The 23,392-nt window shown below is 37.4% G+C and overlaps 1 protein-coding gene across 1 annotated transcript; it reads right to left on the reverse strand.

The window, feature by feature from the left end:
• Positions 1-8,892: 8,892 nt before the first annotated feature.
• On the reverse strand, positions 8,893-23,347 carry LOC130584561 (calmodulin-lysine N-methyltransferase-like). Its single transcript, XM_057384623.1, has 3 exons — positions 23,222-23,347; positions 17,786-17,952; positions 8,893-8,977 (listed from the first exon to the last, which is right to left on the reverse strand). The coding sequence occupies exons 1-3, from the start codon at positions 23,312-23,314 to the stop codon at positions 8,893-8,895; spliced, it is 345 nt and encodes a 114-aa protein (XP_057240606.1). The 5' UTR covers positions 23,315-23,347.
• Positions 23,348-23,392: the final 45 nt, after the last annotated feature.

A 23,392-nucleotide genomic window follows, 5' to 3' on the forward strand; every position in this document is an offset into this window, starting at 1 on the left:
GTGAGACATTAGAGGTGATTAGGAAAAATAAAGTTCCTTGGAAGACTGAGATGTTGACTGCCTGAAAGTGATTTCTTTGCTAAAATTCCGGCAGCTCTGGCGGATGGGAGGATCCACCAAGAAAATTAAAAGTGAAGTGGTTGTGCTGCTGCTTAATGGGGAAAATTGGTGAGTTCAAAACAAGGCAAACAAATAAAAAAACTCTCAGGATTATATTTGATCAAATAAATAGGAAAAAAAAAAAAAAAAAAAAAAAAAACACCAAAAAAAACCCTAATTAAAAAAAAAAAAAGACAACAACAACAACAACAACAAAAAACCCCCTGCATTATTTGACTTTCTGCCATACTTATTAAAAGTAGGGAGAGGGGAAATAAAGGGTATTAGAGTAGATGGCTTTTACAATCCTACCCTAATTTTTTTCTAGATTACCAAACACATCCCAAAACCAGTACATAGCACAGAGTAGCTGCAGTTTTCCTTCAGGACACCAAAGAACTACAAGGCAGAACTGTGCATAGAAGCTTAGATAGGATACATCTGYAGTATGAATGATTAAAATAACAGCTTTCAGAAAATGAATGAAATTGTAAGGCAGAGAATAATCAGGTGACTTGCAGTGCATAAGACAATCATGCATTCTGTAATTAAGTATAATGTTTCATTCAATTCAACCTCTCCCTCATCTTCACATAATTAAAAACTTGAAACAGATTCATGTTTTTCATTCTTTTGTTGCATATTTCATGATAAAGTACAACAATAAAAAACAAATTACAGATTTTAATTAAAAAACCATTCACCAGAGCAGCAAGATAAGAGGCTTGTTTATAGSGAAGAAGCAGTAGATGTCTTGTATCAAAACTTTTCAGAAAGTCTTTTGACAATTTCATAGGAAACAGTCTAAATAAAATTTGGTAAGGATAGGTGAAGAGCTGATCAAGAAAAGTGACTATGGAGAACAATGGGAATAATTCTCAATGGTTTGATGTAAAAGCAGGTGAATTTAACAGGTGGATTTTCTATAAACACCTGTACCAGACTGTGCTCTGTTCAATGTTTTCATTGATCATCTAAAGGAACATGCACATTACATTAGCAATTTATCACTTTTWAAAGTCCAGTAAGTTGAAAGACARGCTTCAAAGGACAAAAGTAACAAACTGGGAGAAGTCTGGAAACAGGAAGAAATTCAACAGGGACAAGCTGCAGGTATTAAAATTGGGTAAGAATAATCTGCTACATAAATACACAATTAGGAATGACTGATCCCTTCTGAAGAGGACCAGGATCTTATGGCAAGTCAAAAGCTCAACAYGAGTCAAAGTCAGGCTGTTGTAAGAGGAAAATACAATATTGGGATTACAGGTTGTAAAACAAAATCTCCTGATTCACTTAGTATTATAGTGGTCTCAACTAGAATACTATGCCCTGATTTGACAACCATTCTTCAAAAAAGATACAAACCAAATGTATTAAATGCCAGAAAAGTCAGAGCCTAGCAAAAAATGTAGCTTAAGAAAACATGATAAATTTGGCTTGCTAGACCTAAAGAAAAGAAGACATAGGCAAGGCTGTGTGATGACTTAATATACCTAAAAAGCTATTGCATAAAAAAAATTTCAGTTTTGCCAAACAATTAATAAATTTAAGTTTTAGTAAAAAAGGCTAGCCATTAGAGCTGAGGAAATATTTTCTACCAGTAAGAATAGATGTAAAGTCACCATTGCTAGAGGCAGTATGTTCCAAATCATTGTTTATGGAATAGTCACTAAAATCTTTTGCAGGTGGAGTGCAGTCTTAATTTAAAACCATAAGGCTCCAGTAATTACAACTAACTTGCAGTTGTACACATTCCTCACACATTTTCTATTTACTAAACAATTTGTACAGGAGGCTCTTTTAATCTACTAGGTCTACCAAAAATTAGTTCTTTAGATTTCTGAAATAATGTCCTRTTCACTTCTTACCATATTATTATAAATATTTTTAAAAGAATAGCTTAAACCWGATATAATTTTATTTAACTGTACAYACTCACAACAACAGTATTTAATTTCTCAAGCTAGGTACATGAAATCTAGTCCTACAATGGATTTTCACCTGGTCACTGCTATGTAGATTAGTTTTCATCATGCATTTCAGTCAGAACTATCATCAGACAAAACATTTCAAATGCATATATTATTCACCAAAGGTTTCAAATTCTCATTTCCAGAAATACTTCACTCAAAGTAGGGGTTTTTAATACAATTTTAGGAATTGGTGCTGAATTAAACTGAAACCTTTCACTCTGACATTTTCAAAGGAAAACATGAGTTCAAACATTTGAATATGATTTTTTAAAATTAAATACAGGGCACCTTTTGAAAAGTTCTCTAAACCAAACTTGAAACAAAACCAAAACAAGGTTCAAGTTATGCATAACATTTCAGCTGCATTTGTATAGAGAAAACAAAGAACAAGGACTGCACTTGGTACCAGCACACTCCAGCCACTGATGAAACTATAATATACAGAGAAATGCCCCATCTGATGTGCATGTCAGAACCCATCAGCTACATGTGGTGGTGTCAAACATAARGGAGATACTCAGGATGTGAAAAGCAGCACTGAAAGCATGATTAGAACATGGCAAGTAAAAGAAATTTTGACAACAAAAAGAACCATCACAAAGAAACATGCAAGTTTCACACAAATGGCAACACCCTACTGCACACCAAACTCATTTGAAACTATTTATTTCAATTACACTCAAATTTGAAATATTTTTAGAGTAAGCTCTAAAATGCGTTAGAAGACTAAGCTTAATTGATAGCACAGCACATTGTAAGGGGATGCTAGCCATTGTTATCTTGCTCTGTCACAATTAAAGAGGTTACTAAGTTATCTAAAGCAAAAGCCATGAAATTAATGAAAATCATTCATACTYTTCTCCTTCTACCAACCTAATTTAAGATGTTATACTGTATCTTCAAARTTTTAATTAATGTAAATCAAAAGATCCAATTTCTCATGGCAATCCATTTAAAGTACATGGAATACTTTCAAAAATRCTTCATGTTATAGAAGATTAGCACGAGTAGTACACTTAGAAACCTATTTATGCCAACTACTTTTATAAAGATTAAGAGAACAGATGATGCCAATATGTAGCTAATCAGAGTGCCAAGGTACAAAGCACTGCTCAGCAACACAGAAAAGTAACTGCAGTTGCTCTAAGAGATTCACATATTTTTACCAAAATGCTCTCAATGGAATAAGCTGAACAGGAGAACCAATTCCTGCAAAAATTTCAATCTGACCCAGGAAGAAAGAGGGTACTAAGAGGTGCTCAACTGGGCTTCTTCACCTCCCACCTTCTCTAAATTGGTGCCATACTTGAAAGTATAGGCACAAAGATAATACTTGGAATATATAATAGGAAAAAAGTACTTTAGAGGAAAGTTATGATTCTTCTTTTCACATATAGGTTCCTGATAAACAGAAAATTCTAGTGAGTGGAGAAAAGCTGAATATTTCAGAACAGTACTTAAAACAGACAAATCACTGATGTTCCCTCAGAGAACAATCTCATAAAACCAATTCTGATAGCAAGAGTAATTTAAAAGGTGTCTTCTTCTCTCCATATACTTATTTTCTGCTCCATTCCATATGCCTTATGTCGGTTATGTCAATGTGACTGCTTGGGATGATGCTGTAAACTGGATCAGTGAAGTGAATTGGATGGAGGAGGGAGAGAGGAAACAGCTGGTTTTTCTTAACCCTGATCRTGAAATGTTTTATTTAAAAGGAAGCTGCATAGTGAATAGTAAATTGTAGGTATCATAAATACAATATTTCATTCAAAACGGCACGTATAGTTGCTATTCAAACACTCTTCCAGACAAATTATTTTTTGTTCCAGACTTTCAAGGGGCTCTGAGGTTCTGACACGATAAATAATTTCAAAGTGCCACACCAGAGGAATGAGAGAAGGCTCAGAGGACAATGGGTGGCAGTTTCTTCGGGTGAGAAAACCGACTGAGGCACAGAGAGGCAGGAAGCAWATTCCAGCTGGCAGGCTTTTCACCACTGATAACCAGATGTTTACTCAAAACAACGAGGGAAACTTCCACAGCAGCACCTGAAAATTGCGCTCTGCTCCCTGGTTGATCCAAGGCAACGTAACTTGAAATGCAGGAGCGCCTCTGCTGCCATAAAGGATGCCATCCAGAGATGTTCCCCAGGGAACTTTATGGCATCTATCCTTCCAAGCATGATAATTCAGTAGCTGCCATCATCTCTCCATTGAGGAGCTCAGATATCTGAGTCACACAGTGAGAGCTCTGGAGAAACACATAGCTCTCCAAACCCATCCTCATATATTGCTACCACAAAGAAGATATCCCTCTTGATTTAGTTATTTGAGAGAATGGAGGAAGGAAGAAATGATTCTTTGTTTCAAAGTAAATTTAAAAAATACTTTTCTTAAAGTTACATAATTACCAGTTTTAAGAAAGTGTAATTTTAAAATTAATATAAACTGAAGAAAAAAAGAAGTGAAAACTAAAAGGAGAAAAATAATTTATTTCTTTGTTTTTCCTTTGATTTATGTTTCTAAMAAACATTGATGTGAACTTCAAATTTAAGAAAAAATCCTTGTCTCATGCTATTTTCATGAAAAAYATTATATGAAGGGCAAAAATATTCTTCAATTTAGCTAGCTTATTTGGGAAAATCGTTTTTTAGAAAACCAAACAAATTTTTCCAATATAAAATTTGTTGCTACTTCTTGGAACTTCTATGTGTAAAATTAGCCTGAAGAAAAATAGTTCTAAAAGTGTTCAGTGTTTTGGAACAGTAGCTATATTCAGACACTATGTTACTATGTTTTCATGAAACTATGCAACATTTCCATCCATTAAACTGGGAAAAAAAAAAAAAAAAAAAAAAAAAAAAAAAAAAAAAAAAAAAAAAAAAAAAAAAAAAAAAAAAAAAAAAAGTAGGTCTGTAATTTTACTTTTCCTGGATTTCACAGAGATTACCTGTTTTCCTCTATAAACAGAGGCAACAGAATTTAAACAATCCTCTTCACATCTATCCCTATTTAAAAGCTTAGGTGTTCACAGGACCTACTTGCCTACAAGAGCAACAATTTTGGAGAATGTGCCTGGGTAGCTCTGAAACTGTAGCACCCTCTGCTGCTCTTTTCGTTCTAGAACATGTAAATGTACACTCAGCCAAGCAGAAAATAAAATGAGAATGTGTTGAACATGCTGTTTCTTGAAAATGGTTACATTATTAACTAATGCTATGTGCAGTTTACAAGAAAATGTTTTGCTATTACATATAGCACATTTGCAACTTTATACTACTTGACCATTTTACAATACCTCGTTTCTGTGATAACACCAGATGATAACATCTGGTTAMCTAGACAAAAATCCAAAAATATGCTGTATTTCACTTTTAAAATTCTCCTTTACAGACCCTGTAGCTTGCTTAGACGGGAGCAAATAGTAAAGAGGTTTATATTTTGGATCTTGATCATTTCACTTAATTTAAATGTTTATAAAATTTGTAATGATTACTTCAGGGAGATAGTAATATAAGCACTTTGTTTATCACTGCTTTCTCCCAAATGGAGAGACAAGGGAGGGCGATACTTTCCAAAGCCCATCCTTGCAGATTTTTCCTTAATTTTTGGATGATTTCTTCTGCCAGGATGAGCATGGCATGTGGTTCTGGGATAGCTGATGCTATCCCACAATGCCACCACTGAACCTTCTGCTTGGGATCCATCAGTTCTTTTAAAGGACTATCTTAGAACTAGAGATGGTGTCAGGTTGTACCCTCTTTTTAACAGATGGCATATTGTTGTCTAAAATGAACAGACTGATTCTTTCCTTCATTCCAGTCCTCTTTTCCCTGCCTCCTGTTTATGCATAGAATTAAAGCCGAATGAAGTGCATTTAGCACTTCATCCTGTCTGTGTGGAGAATTCATTTAGAGTTTTCATGTGGAAACCACTAAACCACTCTCCCACAAAGGGTGAGCAGAGAGAAAAAAGCTTTCACATTTTTCTAAGAAAGTRAAAACCAGTTGCAATTTGTAGTGTGAATTTTCATTCTCAGTGGCAATCCTATAGTGAAAATACATCTCCAGAAATCTTTTAGAAAAAGACAGAATACAAGTGTAGCTATACAAATACAAAGTTTGAATGAGCCATCGTGCAGAGGCAATTTTCAGAGTTAACACTTGGGACCCTGAAATACACCATTTACAGCTACTGCAGTTGGCTCCACTTCTATCTTTAAGTCTCACTGGTGTAAGGCAGCACTTTTGGAAGCAGTCACAAGAATTCCTCAAAAGCTCCTTATTGATATTTTATATAATGCTGCCAGCTAGTGGCATATCTTGTACTGAGTTGATACCTACTGGGAGTTCAGAGACAGTGATATGAACTGGAGTCTGCTCTCTCACTTTTGTTTTGATGGTATATGGTGATGGTATATGGTATATTGTGGCTGTTAAAGACCACAAGCACAAATGTGGAACACAAAGACCACAAAAACACTCCCTGAAAGTACTTGTTTTAACAGAAAGTACTTACTAGAAGAAACAAAAAAACTCCGTCCCAAACCACACAAACCATGTTATTTAAAACAAATTATAATGTTTTAAAAACAAAACTAATCCCTTTAATACAAAAATTATTTCAAAATCTAATAATTTGTAGCAAAACATTAATCTCACTGATAAATACTCAGTATGGGAACTGAAACAAACACATGGAACACTAAAACATTTTCTTGTTTCCTGGTAACTCGGTCCAAGCCGTTTAAGTGAAGTTTAGTGGCCAGTAAATAAATGCTGGCTATGCAGTGTGTCCCAAAAGAGCACTGAAATCTAATTACTCAGTGCATCCCCTCACAGAGCACCGCTGACATAGCACATCCAGTTCTGGCTAACTCCATTAGTATTAGACTGGAGAAATAATCTGACACTGTCAAAGACCATTTAAGAAATATTTGGGGTTTTTTTAGAGTAGACTACGATTTGATATTAAAAGTTCTTGTAGAACACTAGAGCAATTGTAAATAACAGGCAATCTGATTTTTGAAATACAGCAGTAGTTACCTCTGGGGGTAAAAAGGGGCAAATGCCACCCCCTCGCTCTCCCCCCAGTCATTTCCACAGTTGAGAGTCAAGAAATATACAGGAAAATATCAAAGAAATAGCAATTTAAATTAAGCAATAATGGGAATGCACAAAAATTCAATCAGGTATGACCCAAATAGAGCAGTCCAGTAAACACACGGTTGGGGAAACTTCACTGTGAAGGTGTGGCACACATATGGCTTGGATACTGAAAACATGTATTCCATACAGGTGGTAGCAAAAAGCATGATTATTACACTCCAAACATGTACTGCATGCTGCCAGCAGATAACAATTTTACAGGCACCCTAATAGTGTAATCCAAAGTGCATAGTAAAACAGGCATAAATCAGTAATATGGAGATCAATACAGACAGACAYTTACAAAGACATTTAAAAATGGGGAAGCAGTGAATCTGGAAATGACTTGGCAAACACCATATGTAGTAGCACAGCATGAACCCTCAAAGCAATTCTGAAGCCAAAAGGTCAAATACGAATCTTTGTATAAACTGAAACAGTGAGAAGAACTACAAATGTCATAATACTCCTGTGTTAGCACTGGTGGTGTGCCTGCTAGAGTGTAAGTCTTRTTCTACCATCTGCAATCAATAAAAAAGTAGCTGAAATACTGGAAAGTTAACACAAGAGCTGAGAGCACATCTATCAATAGGAAAGCRTAGGAAAATTTTAGCAGAATAAACTATTTGTGTTAACAAAGAAATCTGTGCAGAYTGAGCACAATCTCAGTACTCATATAAAGAACAAAGACCAAGAAATCATGTTACCATATTAAACCAATTCATTGTGTGAAGCAGGTTTAGAGAAAATACGTGCATATTTCTTGAATATCTGGCAAAATTTAGCAACTTTATTCTACCAGTTTGCTGAAAGATAAGGCAAGAATAACCAACAAGAATTATATGTGTATCTCTAAATGCTAATTATATAATAGTAATTACTCATCACATCAAAAACCTTTCAGTATTTTTGCTCAGCTTTGTTTCCATGGTCTACCACAATTTTATAATTCAAGCCCATTAATAGCATAGATAATTTTATTAATAAGTATACTGAAGCAAAGCCATACTGGGTCAGACATTGATGGCCCACTTAGAGCTCATATTGCCTCAGGTTAATGCAGCCAGTAACTGATGCTTAGACAAGAGTGAAAGATCAAGACAAACATATCATGCTACTGCCCCATTAATTCTCCTAATGCCACCCAGCATTTCCTAGACCATAAGTGATGTCTAATAGCCATAGTGAATTTTTCTTGCACAATTTTTTTCCCCTTTGCTTTTTGAATTTATTCCATGTTTTAGGATCCAAAACATTCTGTAGGGAGGAATTTCACAACTTTGTGTGCTTTTTCTTGTGTTTCTCTGGTTCAGGTTTGTCCTGTCCAAGCTAGAAGTATCTCTGTTGGCTTCCCATGTTCTTGTACTGTTGCTCCTCACACAGCCACTGCTGGCCCCTGGCCAACACAAATCAGTGGGCTAAAGTTTTGTCCAGTCCAGTTCAGCTGCTCTCATGTTCCCACCACAGCCACAGAACCAAAAATAACCCGTACTGAGAGGACTTAAGGATGTATCCAACACAAACAACTGTGCTACATAAAACTGTAATGCTCTGGTACTTTCCAACCACAGTAATGGAGTTTCCCAGCTAAAAGAAACGGTTATTGAGGGTTCATACAGAAATGCTTTACAATGGTACAGGTASACTTCTATCAACACAGTACTGTATTTACATCAACAGTGACTTACAGACATTCCCCGTGTTGTCAAAACTTGTAAGAACATCTTTGACATTTARGAGGCCATTGTGGAATCTGGAAGAAAACATAAATAGTGACTTTACTGACATATAAACCATCAAAAAACCACCCATCTTCAAAAAAGAGGTTCTCTGTATGCATTCACTTCTCACCACTCCCTTTCAAAGTGAATTAACAAACAGGTACTACTGTAGCCACCAGGGGGAAAACAAGGGGATAATCACCAGTGTTCAAAGTCCCATCACTGAAATCCATGAATCAGGAAAAATGTATTTCTCAGAAATTTCTTGGGAAATATTTCCAAGGAGCATCAATTTTTATTTAGTTGTGGAAGTCACATAGAGGAAAGGGGCAATTTTGGTAACSCAATTTCTTTGAAAGGGAAAACCCATAGAGTATTTTTGAGCAGCAGCTGTATACACATTCCTATTTTCTCCCACAAAATCAAGAACACTTAAATTAATGCAAACGATGTAACTGATTAATGTGTTCAGTGAACTGCGTTTTCTTTGGTTCTACATTTGCATAACCCATGTGAAATAAAAATTCAAAAGTGGAGATAATAAATTAATTACCTAAATTTCATACACCAACTGCAAATTKTAGAGCACAGTGAGCAAAACACTGACTGTAGCAAAAAGAATATGCACCAAAATTGAATAAAATTTACCTAAATTTGCCTTYAAATGTGCAGTGACACACATAAAAAAAGCATCTAATATTTTTTTAAATATTTCAAGCTAATCTAGGCCCAAAATGAAGAAAATTAATAAAGTCTTACACTTTACAGTCAGACACATAGTTGTTTCATAAATTCATTAAGGAAAATCTAGAAAGAATTCAGCAAAGCAGCAAAATACAAAAATACAACTTTTTTATAATGTTTCAAAAATAGCTTCTAAGGCTGTTTGGGAACATACTAATTTGAAACAATGAAAAAATGAAATAAATCCAAGAATTCTASCACCAACAAAATTAGTTGTCATTCTCTCAGCTGTTCTTTCCTGAAGGAAGATAGTTGTAAGAATGAAAAAAAAAAAACCTTTTTGCAAATATGAAATTGTACATTTATTGTAAAAACCCATTATTTATTGCTTCTGAAAAGCATAAAAGCATTAAATAGAGAAACATTAACATGTTAAATTTTGAGAAGCACAAGACAGTAACTAGACTAATTCTTGGAGAAATGAAAATCAAATGGAAATCAAGTTAACAAACTGAAATGAGCTCATAAGCAAGGACAAAGAAATACATGAGAGATGTTACAAAAGATTCAACTGGGCATTAATGCTCTTCTCCCAGCTAAATAAAAGTGAAGTAAAATTACATTCTCTGCAGCAGAAGTCCACAAGAATGCTGGTGGGTTATGTGGAAGTTTAGTATACTTTTTCTTCTTTTTTGCAACTTTGTTTTCCATCAAACTGGACAACTGAGGAAACAGAGTGCAAGGGAAACAACAAGAAAGCCGACAGGTTTGGTAATTCTGCCAACCACAGAGCTGCCCTTTAAACTCTTCCCTGGTGATTCCTCAGCCCCCTAAAACTCTGGAACTACACATAAATCTGAGGCTGTTAGAGGCTCTTGAACAGCTGCAAATGTCTCATCTCTACATGAATGTAAGATGGGGGGAGAGAGATGCTGAGGAAGTAAAGAAATACTTTAATCTCCATTGGTATGCAAGGTAATCTTGGGATGACATATTTTGGTTTCTTTTTTTTCCCTCAATTTCTGTATGTAATAGTTCATATCTAAAGGAGATTTATCATGGAACTCTCCAAGTGAAGCAAACAAAGGTAAGCATGAAACATTTAGTAATCTAGTATCAGTAGTTCAACAGAATGCTATGAAAAAAGAAAAACAGAAGGTCAAGTGTCCTGATCTAGAAAAGAATACAATTTATATACTTCAGGGTCAAAAGGTAGAGAAACACAAAAAGGAGAAATAGTAAAACCATAGAACTGGCCAAAACTACTTAACAGCTGTGGAACGCAAAAACTGAGGGATTGAGCATAATCTCTTATTGCAGACAAGTTGGAGGACTGAGGAAAGCAACATGCCAAYAGCTGATCTACATGTGAAAGGGAGAGCTCAGGAAAACACACTGCTAAACAACAACAGCCATGTTTTTCCATTTGGAATCTGTATTTGTAGAGCCTGCAGACAAACTCTGCACCAGCTATTCCCCAACTCTTYTCCATCACAGGCCTTATTCACAGACTAAAAGTTAAATGCACTTGTAAATACAGGTATTCTCTAACCCCAAATTCTGCCATAAACATCGTGCTACTCAGTTCTGCACCCAAAAAACAAAGCTTCTAGCTGGGGATCCCCTGCTCTGCACATTCATCCTCAGCAGTTCCATACCAGCTGCTGCTTCCCTGTCCTGTCCTATCAGCTGCTTCTCCATCACCAAATCCAGAGAAAACTGCCAAGATACATCACATCTGGTTTCCCTGAAATCCTGTCACAATCACAGCTTTCCATAGTGAAGCTGACAAACACAGAGAGTTTTAAGTGTCATGTGCACTCAGTTATCAAAGAAAGGAATCGCAGAAACTTGAGAGTAAACCCCAACTCTTATATTCCCATAAATTTCTACAGATATCTCAAAATACAGACAAAAATTAGTATTCAGTGCTTTAGAACATGTCATGGATATCATAYAGTTCAAAGAACTTCTTTGAGGTTCAGAGCTCTCATTGCTGAGATCAACAAACTACTTCAAACAAGCACAGGTACGCATCACGGAAAAAGTGAATTTCAGGCTGGGGTGGTTAATCTGATTCACAGGGTTCTTATAATAAGTCTCCAAGGTACAATAGGCAAACATTTCTATAGCTGAGGCAGTGAGTAATAGAAGACAAATCTATGAACAATAAACTAATTCAACTCATGTTTCTCCTGATACAAAGCAAAGCAGAATTCCTTACTCTAGACAACAAATAAATCAACCTTGGATGAAGCCAGAGAAAGAAAGAGTGGGGATCAATCTTTAAAATATATTAATGTTCCTTTCTCTCCAATTCAGGTAACACAAGTGGCAGGCTTTTACATGTAAGAAAAGAATTCTTCAGTGGTTCCTATTAAGCTATGTTTTTTATCAACCATAATGAAACAAAAGTAAGTTTCTTCTTTTCTTTTATATTATTCTTAAACTGAATGACAAAAAATAATACGAGTAAGTATGTGCCCATATTAATTTTAAAAACCTATAAAAACTAAGATAGAATACAGTTCCACGTAATATTGAAAAAGAAAAAAAAAMCAAACACAACAGATCATCATATATTATAAACCTACATAYGAATTAAAAGTATATTTGTGAAAAATGAAAGATGTGATAATGGTAAAAAAGTTACTGTTAAGGGTACTTTACCGAAAGGCTTGGTGAATATCACCATCAAATGTCACTGTGGCCCCCTAAGAACGTCAGAGTTATCTGCAAACTTTGCTATCTGATCAGATGCTCGGCCAGAGTACAGCAAAACAAGTCAACTCCTTTCAGTGCAGTTCTAGATCACAGCTTAATATGGCAARAAACCAAAATAATGCCTCTTAGTCTATAATTCTTTTCACAAATACACATGTCTTGGGCAACATGATGGAACAGTCATAGCTTGATCAGTCAATAGAAGAACWATGTTGCCAAATCAATTTTTACCTATTTCCTCCATTTCCAACTCCTGCTGCTAAATTCACACATCATCTCTTAGAATGCAGTAAATAGAAGAAAGCAAATTGTTTATATCCACATAAAYTGCACACAAGTAGGTAATATTCATTAAAATCTGTTTTCCTTCACTTTTTAAATGTCTATCCCTAAAATTAAAAGCCATTAAAACTTCAAAATGTTATTAGCAGAAATATCCAAGAGGAACAGCCAATGGAATTCAGTCCTATACCATCTTCTAACATTCTACTTGCCACAGACAAATAAAATGCCCCTCRTTTCTAAACCACAGGTCTAGAGTCATCTAATAATTTCTTCCACATTTTTATCTAAAGGTTCATTCATATTCAGAATAAAGGCATGACATCTTGCAAAGTACMCTTAACACTCTTTACAAAGATTTAACCCTTCCTGTAAACTGCTGACATTGTTCTTTTCAGCTCTGCACTTTAGTATTTGAAACAGCAAATGACTGATCAATGGAAAGTATTTTACCACAGAAATAACTTATTTCTTCACTGTTTTCTTAAAATGAGCCTACAATTTAAAAGCAAATCCATATCCTGAAATACAAAATTTGAAGATATTGATTGCTTCTTTTTTAACTCAAATAAAAGAATAATTTTCCTGTCTAAAAGATGGGCACCATCTCCACAGTGAGACACTGCACCTTTATGATCTATAATCACTTCATTGCTAAAACTATTCATACAAAATTCAAATTTAAAAGCACATTCCTGACTAAGAATAGAAGGATTKAGAGAGGCAGCATTAAATAAAAATTTTTAAATAGTTCTATTTATTTGCTACATATCTTCCTATCCCTAAGAAAACACATTCAGCACATGGATAATTTTTCAACAGCAAAGTGAAATATTGCCACAGTTAAATAGAACTTGGAAAAAGCTAACAAATACACCTGAAAATCCTATGAATAAAAACACAGGGGAGATTTGGAGGCGGTGGAGCCGTCCATGTCAAACTGGAGTGCTTAGAGCTCTCCTTGGGGATGGACGACGAGCCAACCAAGAGCTTATGGGTCAGGGACCAAAGGGAGGGCAGGGACTGGTGATATTCCAGTGGGGGTTTGCTACAGGAAGAACAAGTGGATGAAGCCCTCTACACACAGAGAGAGCAGCAGCCTCGCATTCACRTGCCCTGGTCCTCATGGGGAGCTTCAACCACCCCCATGTCTGTTGGGGACACAACATCAGGGCAYAAAAAAATCCAGGAAGTTCCTGAAATACTTATTTTTTCAAGAGAAACCRGCAAAGAGAGATGCTATGCTGGGCCTTGTTCTCTCCAACAAGGAGGGGCTGGTGGGAAATGTGAATCTCCAAAGAAATCTTGGCAGCTTGACCATGAAATAGTGGAGTTTGAGATCCTTAAGGCAGCAAGAAAGGTGCACAAGCATACTACCCTGGACTTCTGGAGAACAGACTTTGGCCTCTTGAAGGATCTGTTTGGAAGAATACCAAGGGATAAAGACCTAGAGGGAAAAGGGGCCCAAAAAAGCTGTTTTAATATCCAAGGATCACGTCAGGAGCAATCCTGACCAAAAGGAAGTCAGACAAAACAGCCAAGAGACCTACATGGATGAACAAGGTGCTCCTGGACAAATTCAAACACAAAAAAAAAAACCAAAAACCTACAGAGTGTGGAAGCAAAGTCAAGTAGCCTGTGAAGAATACACTGAAATTGCCTGAGCATCCAGGGATCAAGTCAGGAAAGCTAAAGATCAATTAACATCATCAAGACAAGAATGTTGTGTCTATAAACATCAAAAACAAACAAATCCAGATGAGACTACACCAATCAAATGAGATTTTGGATTGTAACACAGAAATATCCTTTTGATACACCTTTCACTGCCAACAAAGCCCCATACCCAGCAAGCACTCCTTTTGATACCCCAGAGCTACTGTGAAGCACCTTAGTACCTATATAAACCTCAAGAGACCACTTTTCACTATGAAAGATTACGAATCTACATTTCACTAAGCACACTGGAAATCACTGTTTAACCAGATGAGTTATGGGGATTTTTAAAACAAGTCGATCATGTTTCACTTCAARGATCTAGTCAAAACGGCACCTACATTCAGCTTAAATTTTTTAAGCAAAAATTGCCATGTATTGGGGCTTCTGACTTTCTGCTTTGGAAGATTTGTTATTAAGAATAATGAAAAAAAATAAACTAGTGATAGAAAAACATGGCATAAGCTCATCTTTCTGGGATGTGAATGCAGGCTGAATTTAGCGAAACAGCAAAACCAACATAATTCAGAAAAGCAATCACATACCTGGTAGCTCCTACAAAAGCTTCTATTTGCCTGACAAACTGGTCCCAAGCCCCTCCAGAGCAGTAATTCCAGCTAGGTCATAGCATATCTGAATATACAATTTGATCAGTTTTGATAGCCCTTGAACTGATATAGCTTGACCTTTATACTCTTTGCCAAAAGCCACTAACAACCTTATGAACTTTCTTAAGTATTTAGTCCTGTCAAGATATTAGCTGACAATCCTTTTAACATCGAACATATGCAATGGGCTTTTCCAAGAAGATGTTAATGCATAAGGAAAACAAATGTAGATAAAAATTCAAAAGCACTTTTGTCAAGATTTTAGAGGGGCCATAGCAACATTTTTTTTCCTAACAAAAACATATTAAAAGGCTCTGCTATTGAAGCATTCTGTTCTGGATTTACCTGACTGATGTTACTGCTAACAATATGCTCTTGTTAACTTGCTAAAATTATTTCTGCTGTTTAATATTATTATAAATTATATTTTGCCACTGGACAGAGGAAAAACCAAGGGAAGACTGTCAGATATACAGAGAATCCTTAAGCTTCCAACACATGAACAGTTCTCAAAGATCAAGGAATGCTTACTCCAAGATTTCTTATCTTCTAGATATGAAAGTTTCAGCAAAAAGAACAGTTGCTCTGTTATGTATGTTAAACTGTTATGTTTACCCCCTAAATTACTGCTTCTGCAAAACAGGAAAGAAACTTTATTTAACAAAGAGTTGCGGTAAAGCCGATTTTGCTGCAGTCTATTTATACTTTGATTTTGGAAAAAAACACAGTATTTTCTCCTTCCCTTTTTCACCATCCTGCAATATTCTTAAATAATAAATATACTCTATTGTCACTGCCTCAGTGTGGAGAAAACAGTTTAATACAGAAGTGTACGATTAAGCAAGTTGCGATCATTATTCCTAAAATGATCAGTGATTACCAATTTTAGAGGTCACTGAATGTCTTTTGGGAAGGAAGAAATGCAGGGAAAACATAAAATAAAAAAACCCCACCAGAACACAATGTCCCTGTTCTCCTCAGTATTCAGAGTCTGCTCCAGCACAGGAACTAGACATTTCCACTGGACAAGATAAAAGAAATATAATAAAATAATGCATAAACAAGCTTGTTCTTAGCCTATAGTTTGAGCTCTGTCTTATTATCAATGAAACTACTATTAGGCAAATAATACCAAGTAAAATGATGGCATAGAAAGTGGTGGAAACAGAAGTACACAACTATCAAATGTCAGAGCACGATCTGTCTGACATTCCCTTGGCTTTTATACTGCCAGCACAAGTGAACCTTAGCTCGTCTCCAACCTAAAAACTCCAGAACTTGTAAATCAAGTAATTGACAGCAAGTGTTGCAAACGACTGCAGTGAACTAAGGAGACTGAYTGGAGGAGCTCAGAAGTTCACTTTAAGGGACTGCAGACTTGTTCAGCCCAATTTTAACCAAACACCTTGTGTTTCCTATCCCCAGTGCGCCTCTGAAGACCTAGAAACAAGGAAAAGGGACAWTGCACAAAGACATTATGAAGACTGAGTGTCTGAATTAGTTCACAGCATTCATWACTGGCTTACAGGAAAAGTCTATACATGGAAAAACACACACTGTTCACCTACTTCTGTTACAAACTTTTCCAGAGGAAAAGTTTCCTTTTGAACCCTTTTAACATCAACAAGTGTACACTTGGAAAACCGAAAATTAAGATTTTATAAAGCTCTGAGGAATTTTATTCTTGATTTTACATCCAGATGCAAATTTAAAATGATTTGCATGTAGTGTTGCGGGGTACCTTTAGTTCAGTTTGGTTTTTCCTCATTGGTTAATTTTAAAACCTTGCAAATATTTTGCAGTTTAATGATGGTCACTTGTTGTGTTTAATCTTCATTTCTAGGACAAACTTTAGTTTAAAGTCCCAGGCAAACAAAAATGCACTTTTTGATTTGGCCTCTCCAGAACATCTTCCACTGTGCAAAATGCAAAATCCTCCCCCTTCAGAGAGCTAATGAGAACTGCAGAATGGTATTAACTCAGGGATTCTTAAGTTACTGCTGCAGTGATATCYGCATACCCGCTGAGGCAAAGCAAGTGCAGTAGATACATTCAAAACTGAACCCAGAAAAGAAGACCAAAGCTGGAGAAAGGAGAAACAACAACAAAACCCCACAACCATAGTAATGAACAGGAGTTACAATCAAAACTACTGAGAACTCRTTGACATGCCTTCAGAGGGTTTTAGGGGAGGGTTCAGGTTTCTGTGGGGTTTTTGTTTGTGTGTGGGGGGACTTTTTTGTTGTCAATTTCTTTGAGTATCTTTATTTGTTTGATCTGTTCTAATAAAAAGCAGATTACTTCATTAAGTATATAATATTTTGTAAGAAGAGGAATTTTTTTATTATTATATTTTGAAAACTGGCTTGCAAATTATCATTGAGTTTTAAAAGAACCATGAAGAAGAAAACTGAATAAAATACAGATCATTACCAAAAAYCTTTCAGAACATTATTAATGGCCTCATGTCATAAAAATTTTTATTAGGACTATAAATAACTGTGTTCAGGTGCTTTTTTTTTCCTATTTATAGCTGAAGAATGTCAAAACAGAAAGCTATTAAAATATAAAATAAATGCTCATATTTGCATCCTGTTTTAGCTACAAGCATGAGTATTTTCAGTCAAGCTCTGCCACTTCAGTGAAAAGTACCAGAAAAAAGTCAGACAAGCTGCTTACTGCAATAAACGACTAAAAATAACATTTACCAGTTTATTTGTAAACTATGCCCTAGTTACACAAAACACTGGAAGAATGACTAATGAGTTTTATACTTGAGGCCCATTCAAGATCTTAGAAAGTATGTAAGACTTAAATGGTGGTTACCTTAGGGAGACACTGTACTTGGGATAAAAGATGCTTCTATACCGAACCCAGGTCCCAGTTTCCTCTTCTGTATTCTGATCTTCTATTGAAAAGAGATTGAATGATGCAAACCTTCTTACAGACACTTGTTGGAGGTGCACATCTTTCAAGTGCTTTCTCCTCAGAACCTTTGAAAAGAAGAACAAATCAAACATTAAGAATAAAACTTCCAARAAAAGAACAAATCCTTGCCTATTTGAGTGAAGAGGCAAACCATAACAGCTATGCCATCAGCTAATACTTACAAATAACTAGTCCACGGATGTCAAGCCTGAACAAAATACAGTGGTATGGGGTCAAGAGTCTGGGTTATGCATTATGTCTCAATAAGAGGAAAGCAAATATACTGTGTTCAGAAGTACACAAAGTTGCTTTTCTTTAAGCTCACACTCCAGCAAAGCCATCCAAAAATTAGAGGGACAGACTGGGCTGTCCCCTATCCTCTCATTTCACCAAGAGTCACAGCCCAAGCAGTGCCCTCACCAAGCAATATCAGTGCCACTCACTGTCCCTATAGAGGGGGGAAAGAACCCAAAACGACAACAACAAGGGTATCTTTTGTAGAATTTAAATTATAAACCCAAAACATGCTCTTCAGGTGCCCAAGTGCTGTGTGTGTTCCCCTGGCAGACCCCTTCCTAGCCTACAAGCCTTGTGCTGCACACTTGCAGAGACACTACCAAAGCTGCTCCAGTTGAGAAAATCACTACCTGTCTGAGGCCCCAGAYTTTCAGATGCCACAAGTGTGTATTCCCTTCCAGGCCCCCATAATGGGACTGATCCATGAGCCAGACTTCAGGTGAGCCCCAAAATACTCTGACAGTACTGAGATCAGTGCTAARAAATTGAAGAATTCAAGGCAGTGACAGAGACAGAATGTCATTTGCATTTCTTAAATGATTAAAACACTTGTTCAGGAAAGTGAAAACATGGGCTTTCTTTCTGTCCTGCATAGTCTGCTCTACTCAACCACCTTTAGGGAGTGAGGTATCACCCCCTCTGTGCAGGAAAACCCTGAACCCAGCTGGTTTGAGCTGTGCCATTGCTCAGAAGACAGTCAGCATTTCCCTGCCAGACAAAGAGACTTATTCTTTAGAGCAGTGGTGTGGAAGGAGAGGTGTCCTGGATTTAACTTCTTTCTCCTACCATTAGAGAGAACACATAAATTGCCATTGCATTTTTAAAATTAAGGTGCATATGCAGTGTCCAGTGATGGATTAAAAAAAAAATAATAAAAAAAAATAAACAGAGTAGAAAATAAACTCATCACTATAACTTGATAGAGTTATAAGGAATAGTTCCATTGAGTATGACAGCATTGCAATTTACAWGTTTTTGCCAACTAGAGATAAATCAAATGAGAAACAGCTCTCCAGAATTATGAAACTTGAAATAGAAGCTTTGCATACAGGATGTGTACAAAAAAAAATGAACGGGTCAGTGATTTTTTTTTTTTTTTGCTGTACCCAACCTGTTTTGACATGCTTTAACTGAAAATGCAGTCGCATCTTACAGCCTTAAAATTTGGGCCCATGACCTATTATTTTGCAGGATATTTGGAAGACCTACATGTGTGAGCAGAACAATTGTATTCACTACATTGTTGGTTTCTAACAGGTCTAAGGCACCAGGCTTACTGCTTTTGGAGTGATTTTCATTGGCAAGTTTCAGCATATGAAAGCCACAGGCATTTTCCATAAAGTATTAAAAATGTCTGTGTGCTGTCCACAGTACTTCTGTACCATGTGAGAAAAATACACACATGAAGGAAAATGCAAAAACATCAAAGCAGGAGAACAAAATTATAAGACTAGCAAAATTAARACCTTCACGTAACAGTGGTGTGCCTGGGAAAAAAAATGGACTATCTTAACAAMTAGAGAAAAAAGACCTAATTTTCAGAGAAGTGTGTCACTTGGGGGCTATTTTAAACCAATAGCAAGCCATTACTATCAAGAAAAAAAAATCCAGCAGCAACAATTTCCTATTTTCAGTTTTTGTTTTACTGAGAAATCTTATAGCCACTSTGTAAAATTCATTCTCAGGGTTAGCAGAAAATCTCATGAGCAGCTGAGTACTCAAAGAACATTTCTCCCACAGCCTCAAACAAAAATGAAGTGGTCTAAGATTTAAAAATTACAACAGCAGACCAAATCTTTTAAAACCCTAAGTATAACTGAGAAAACAGATATAAAAAATGTAACATATTCTCCCTTGTACTAACTGTATTTTTTACATAAGGATCAAAGAGTTTTTTTTTTTCTCAAGTCTGTTCCTAAAAGGATCACAGTTGTGTTAGACAAGCCACAAAGATATGTTGCTGCTATAGTATAACCCACTGGTAAAAACAAAAGGTGTCAAACCTATCTAAACTCATCACCGGTCTCCTGTTTCTTAGAAAGATTCTCAACCACAGATCTCAACTGCAAGGTTCTTGGTATTTAGTCACAGTATTAAGACCATCTTTAGGACTCCCTTTAAAACCCAAAGAACTTTGATTTCTCTTTAAAAAAACTCACCAAAAAAGTATCTCCCACAAACAACATGGAGCAAGGCAGTCACTGAAATTCCCTATATTTAACTGTGTATATCATTGTTTTAGGCCTAGTTGCACTGAGAGCCAAACTCAGTAACAGCTTATGGTCTACAAACCTCCGCTAGTCCTCTGGCAGTGAYTACAATGTGGTATTTTGTACATGCAAGAAAGTTTCTGAACAATCACCTACAACATAATCTGTAACTGCACTCTAAATATTATCCAAAGGACTACAGTATTTCTCTTTACAAATAATTTATTTACCAAATTGCCTTTTCCAGCTGCAGTTTACAGACTCAAGACTAACAAAAAAAAATGGAGAAAGATCTGGAGCACCCGCACCCTTCACAGAGAGAGGAGCAGGGAGAGATGAAAAATTGTTTTAGAAGTACTTCTGTTCAGGAAAAGAAAGTCATTGACCTGTCCTCACTTTAGATTTTACTTTACAATTCTGGAAACTAATGACATTAGCAGGTGAGCAAGGTAGATGGTGTGGCTCTTGGGGACGGTCCTGTGCAGGGCCAGGAGTTGAACTTCATGATCCTTGTGGGTCCTTTCCTGCTCAGCATAATCTGTGATTCTGAGACTTGTGTGAGAAGGRCAAAAGGAAGGTAACAGGCAGGATAAATACATAAAGCTTACAGATTTCATGAAACTTTCTATAAGGAGAAACTTAATGCATGCTTATTGCTCTAACTTCCCTGCCAAAAACTACAGACTGGATAATACCATCAGTCACAGAGACTGGCAGAGCTCAAAACACAGCCTTCAAGAAATTAYTCCAGTCATTTACAAATGTACAGTAAATGGGTAACTTCCCTTAGCATTTTTTTAAATGCAAAAAATACTTTTCTTGATTCCGACAGGCTAAGTTTAAAATATTGCCAAACTTCAACCTCAGTACATACATAAAACATTTCATTGATAAAGAACACACAGGTAATTATGCAAACCCCTGGCTCTTTGTGCTAGCTTCATAGGATACCTCATAAAAAGGGCTTTTTTTTCTTAATTAAATCAGCGAGCATGCACTCAAGCATCCTTACTATAGTAAATCAATTTGTGTGTGCATTGAATGAAAGCAAATTCAATATATAAACACACCACAGAAAAGATTTCACGTAAGGCRTTATTATAAGCAGTATGAAAAGCGCTTTTAAAAGCACTGTAAGAAACACTTTGACAGTGCTCCTTTAAAAATGGATATAAAAGGAGGTTGATACCTTCTTCCAATCCATAGATAGATCTGAGCACCACTGTAGCAAAGAGCAAAGACCTGATTTTTACTGTACCAGTAAGATTAAATTGATCCTTGCTCATTGTACCATACAAAAATCAACAGAAAAGCTAAAGAACATGGAAAAACCAAGGGAATCTGTAGAGGAAAAGGTCACAGCTACATGTAGTTTGAGGGAGAAACAGAAGCCTTCTCCCCAAATAYCTACATGCACTCTTCCACAACCTCATTCTATTGTTATGAAAAGCTCCTTATGATTTTAAGAGACAGGAATATGCCAAAGGCAGTAYATGCTGAGAAGAAATAACAGCTAGTATAGCCACTGCATGCAGCTTATGTAGTCTATGAGAACAGAAACCTACAACGACAAACCTGATATTCCTACCAATAACTTTGACATTTCCTGCTTTGGAGTATAATAAAACAGAGGTTGGTTCTGTTAAACAGAACCAGCAAATTTAGAAACCAAAGACATACATAAAGTCCWATATTGATGTTTTCAGGCTTTCACTCTGTCACTCAGTTGCAGCCAAGTGCCCCTTCCAACCTGCTGCCACCATAGACCCAGTGCCACCTCTCCACCCTCTCGGAGACAGCTGTCTATGGGCAGCCCCAGATGTCCATCTGCACAGAATCAAACACTCATAAATTTCACATCCCACAACAATAACCACCAATGAAACAGACTAGAGGTTCAAAGCCTGTGCTCATCAGCAGAGGAATCCTTTCCAGCCTTGCGCTGCTCTGAGAGGGTTTAAAACAGTGTGGAAGGCTGGAGCTGAGAAGCTGCTGCTCGCCACAGCACAGGTGGCACCGGGTGCTCTTTCCTCCTTACCCTCTCCAAGCAAGGTCCTGCAGCCTCAGCAAAGTGCAGTTTTTTCTGCAGGTGAGCAGCGTCCCTCCCCAGCTCCCCACGAAAGGCATCCAGGGGGCAGGAATGAGGTAGGAGCTACAACATCTAYAGAAAGTGTCAAACTATGGCCTGAAAACCCCAAGGTGCCCTCAGGCTGCGGGGTGCCAGTGGGATGCTCATCCTCCTCCCTTAACACAGGCCAAGGGCAGTTTTGGGGATCTACTGAGGGCAATCTTTAGAATCACAGAATAAGCTGAGTTGGAAGGGATCYRTCAGGACCAGGAGTCCAACTCCGGGTCCCAAGAGTCACACCATGTGCCTGCRGGCATCGTCCACACACTCCTGGCAGGCTTGGTGCTGTGACCACTTCCCTRGGGTGCTGCTCCAGTGCCCAAACACCCTCTGGGTGRAAAACCYYTTCCTGATATCCAMCCTAAACCTCCCATGACACAACTTCAGGCCATTCCCTCAAGTCCYATCACCGGTCACGAGAGTAAAGGGATCAGTGCCTGCCCCTCCACTCCCCCTCTCATTAGAGAGCCATGGAGGTGTATATACACATATATATTTTAATCATATTTTTCAGGAAAAGTGCTGCAAGCCCCTTTGCACGACCCACCATAGTATTGCTCGCACTCCTCCTGTCAGGGGTGRGGGCAGCGCTCCGCACGCCCGAGAGATTCCCGCAGCCCGGCCCAAGGGAACAGGGACAGACCCCACGCCGGCCGCCCCGCCATGCCGACCCCCCTCCCGCCCGCGGGCTCCCCCTACCTGTCCGAGCAGCCGCCAGCGGGCTCGGGCCGCCGCCGCGCCGCTCGCCTCGCACCTGCCCCGCACCGGCGGGGAGCCGGCAGCCTCGGCCATGCGGAGGGAGCGCCGGGAGCTGGCGCGGCGGGAGGGAGGGAGGGAGCGCTGCCTTGGGCGGCGGGGACGCGCCGCGRA

This window comes from Malurus melanocephalus, unplaced genomic scaffold (genome assembly GCF_030028575.1).
Source record: "Malurus melanocephalus ecotype Western Australia unplaced genomic scaffold, MMel_1.1 scaffold_723, whole genome shotgun sequence".
Lineage (NCBI taxonomy): Eukaryota > Metazoa > Chordata > Aves > Passeriformes > Maluridae > Malurus > Malurus melanocephalus.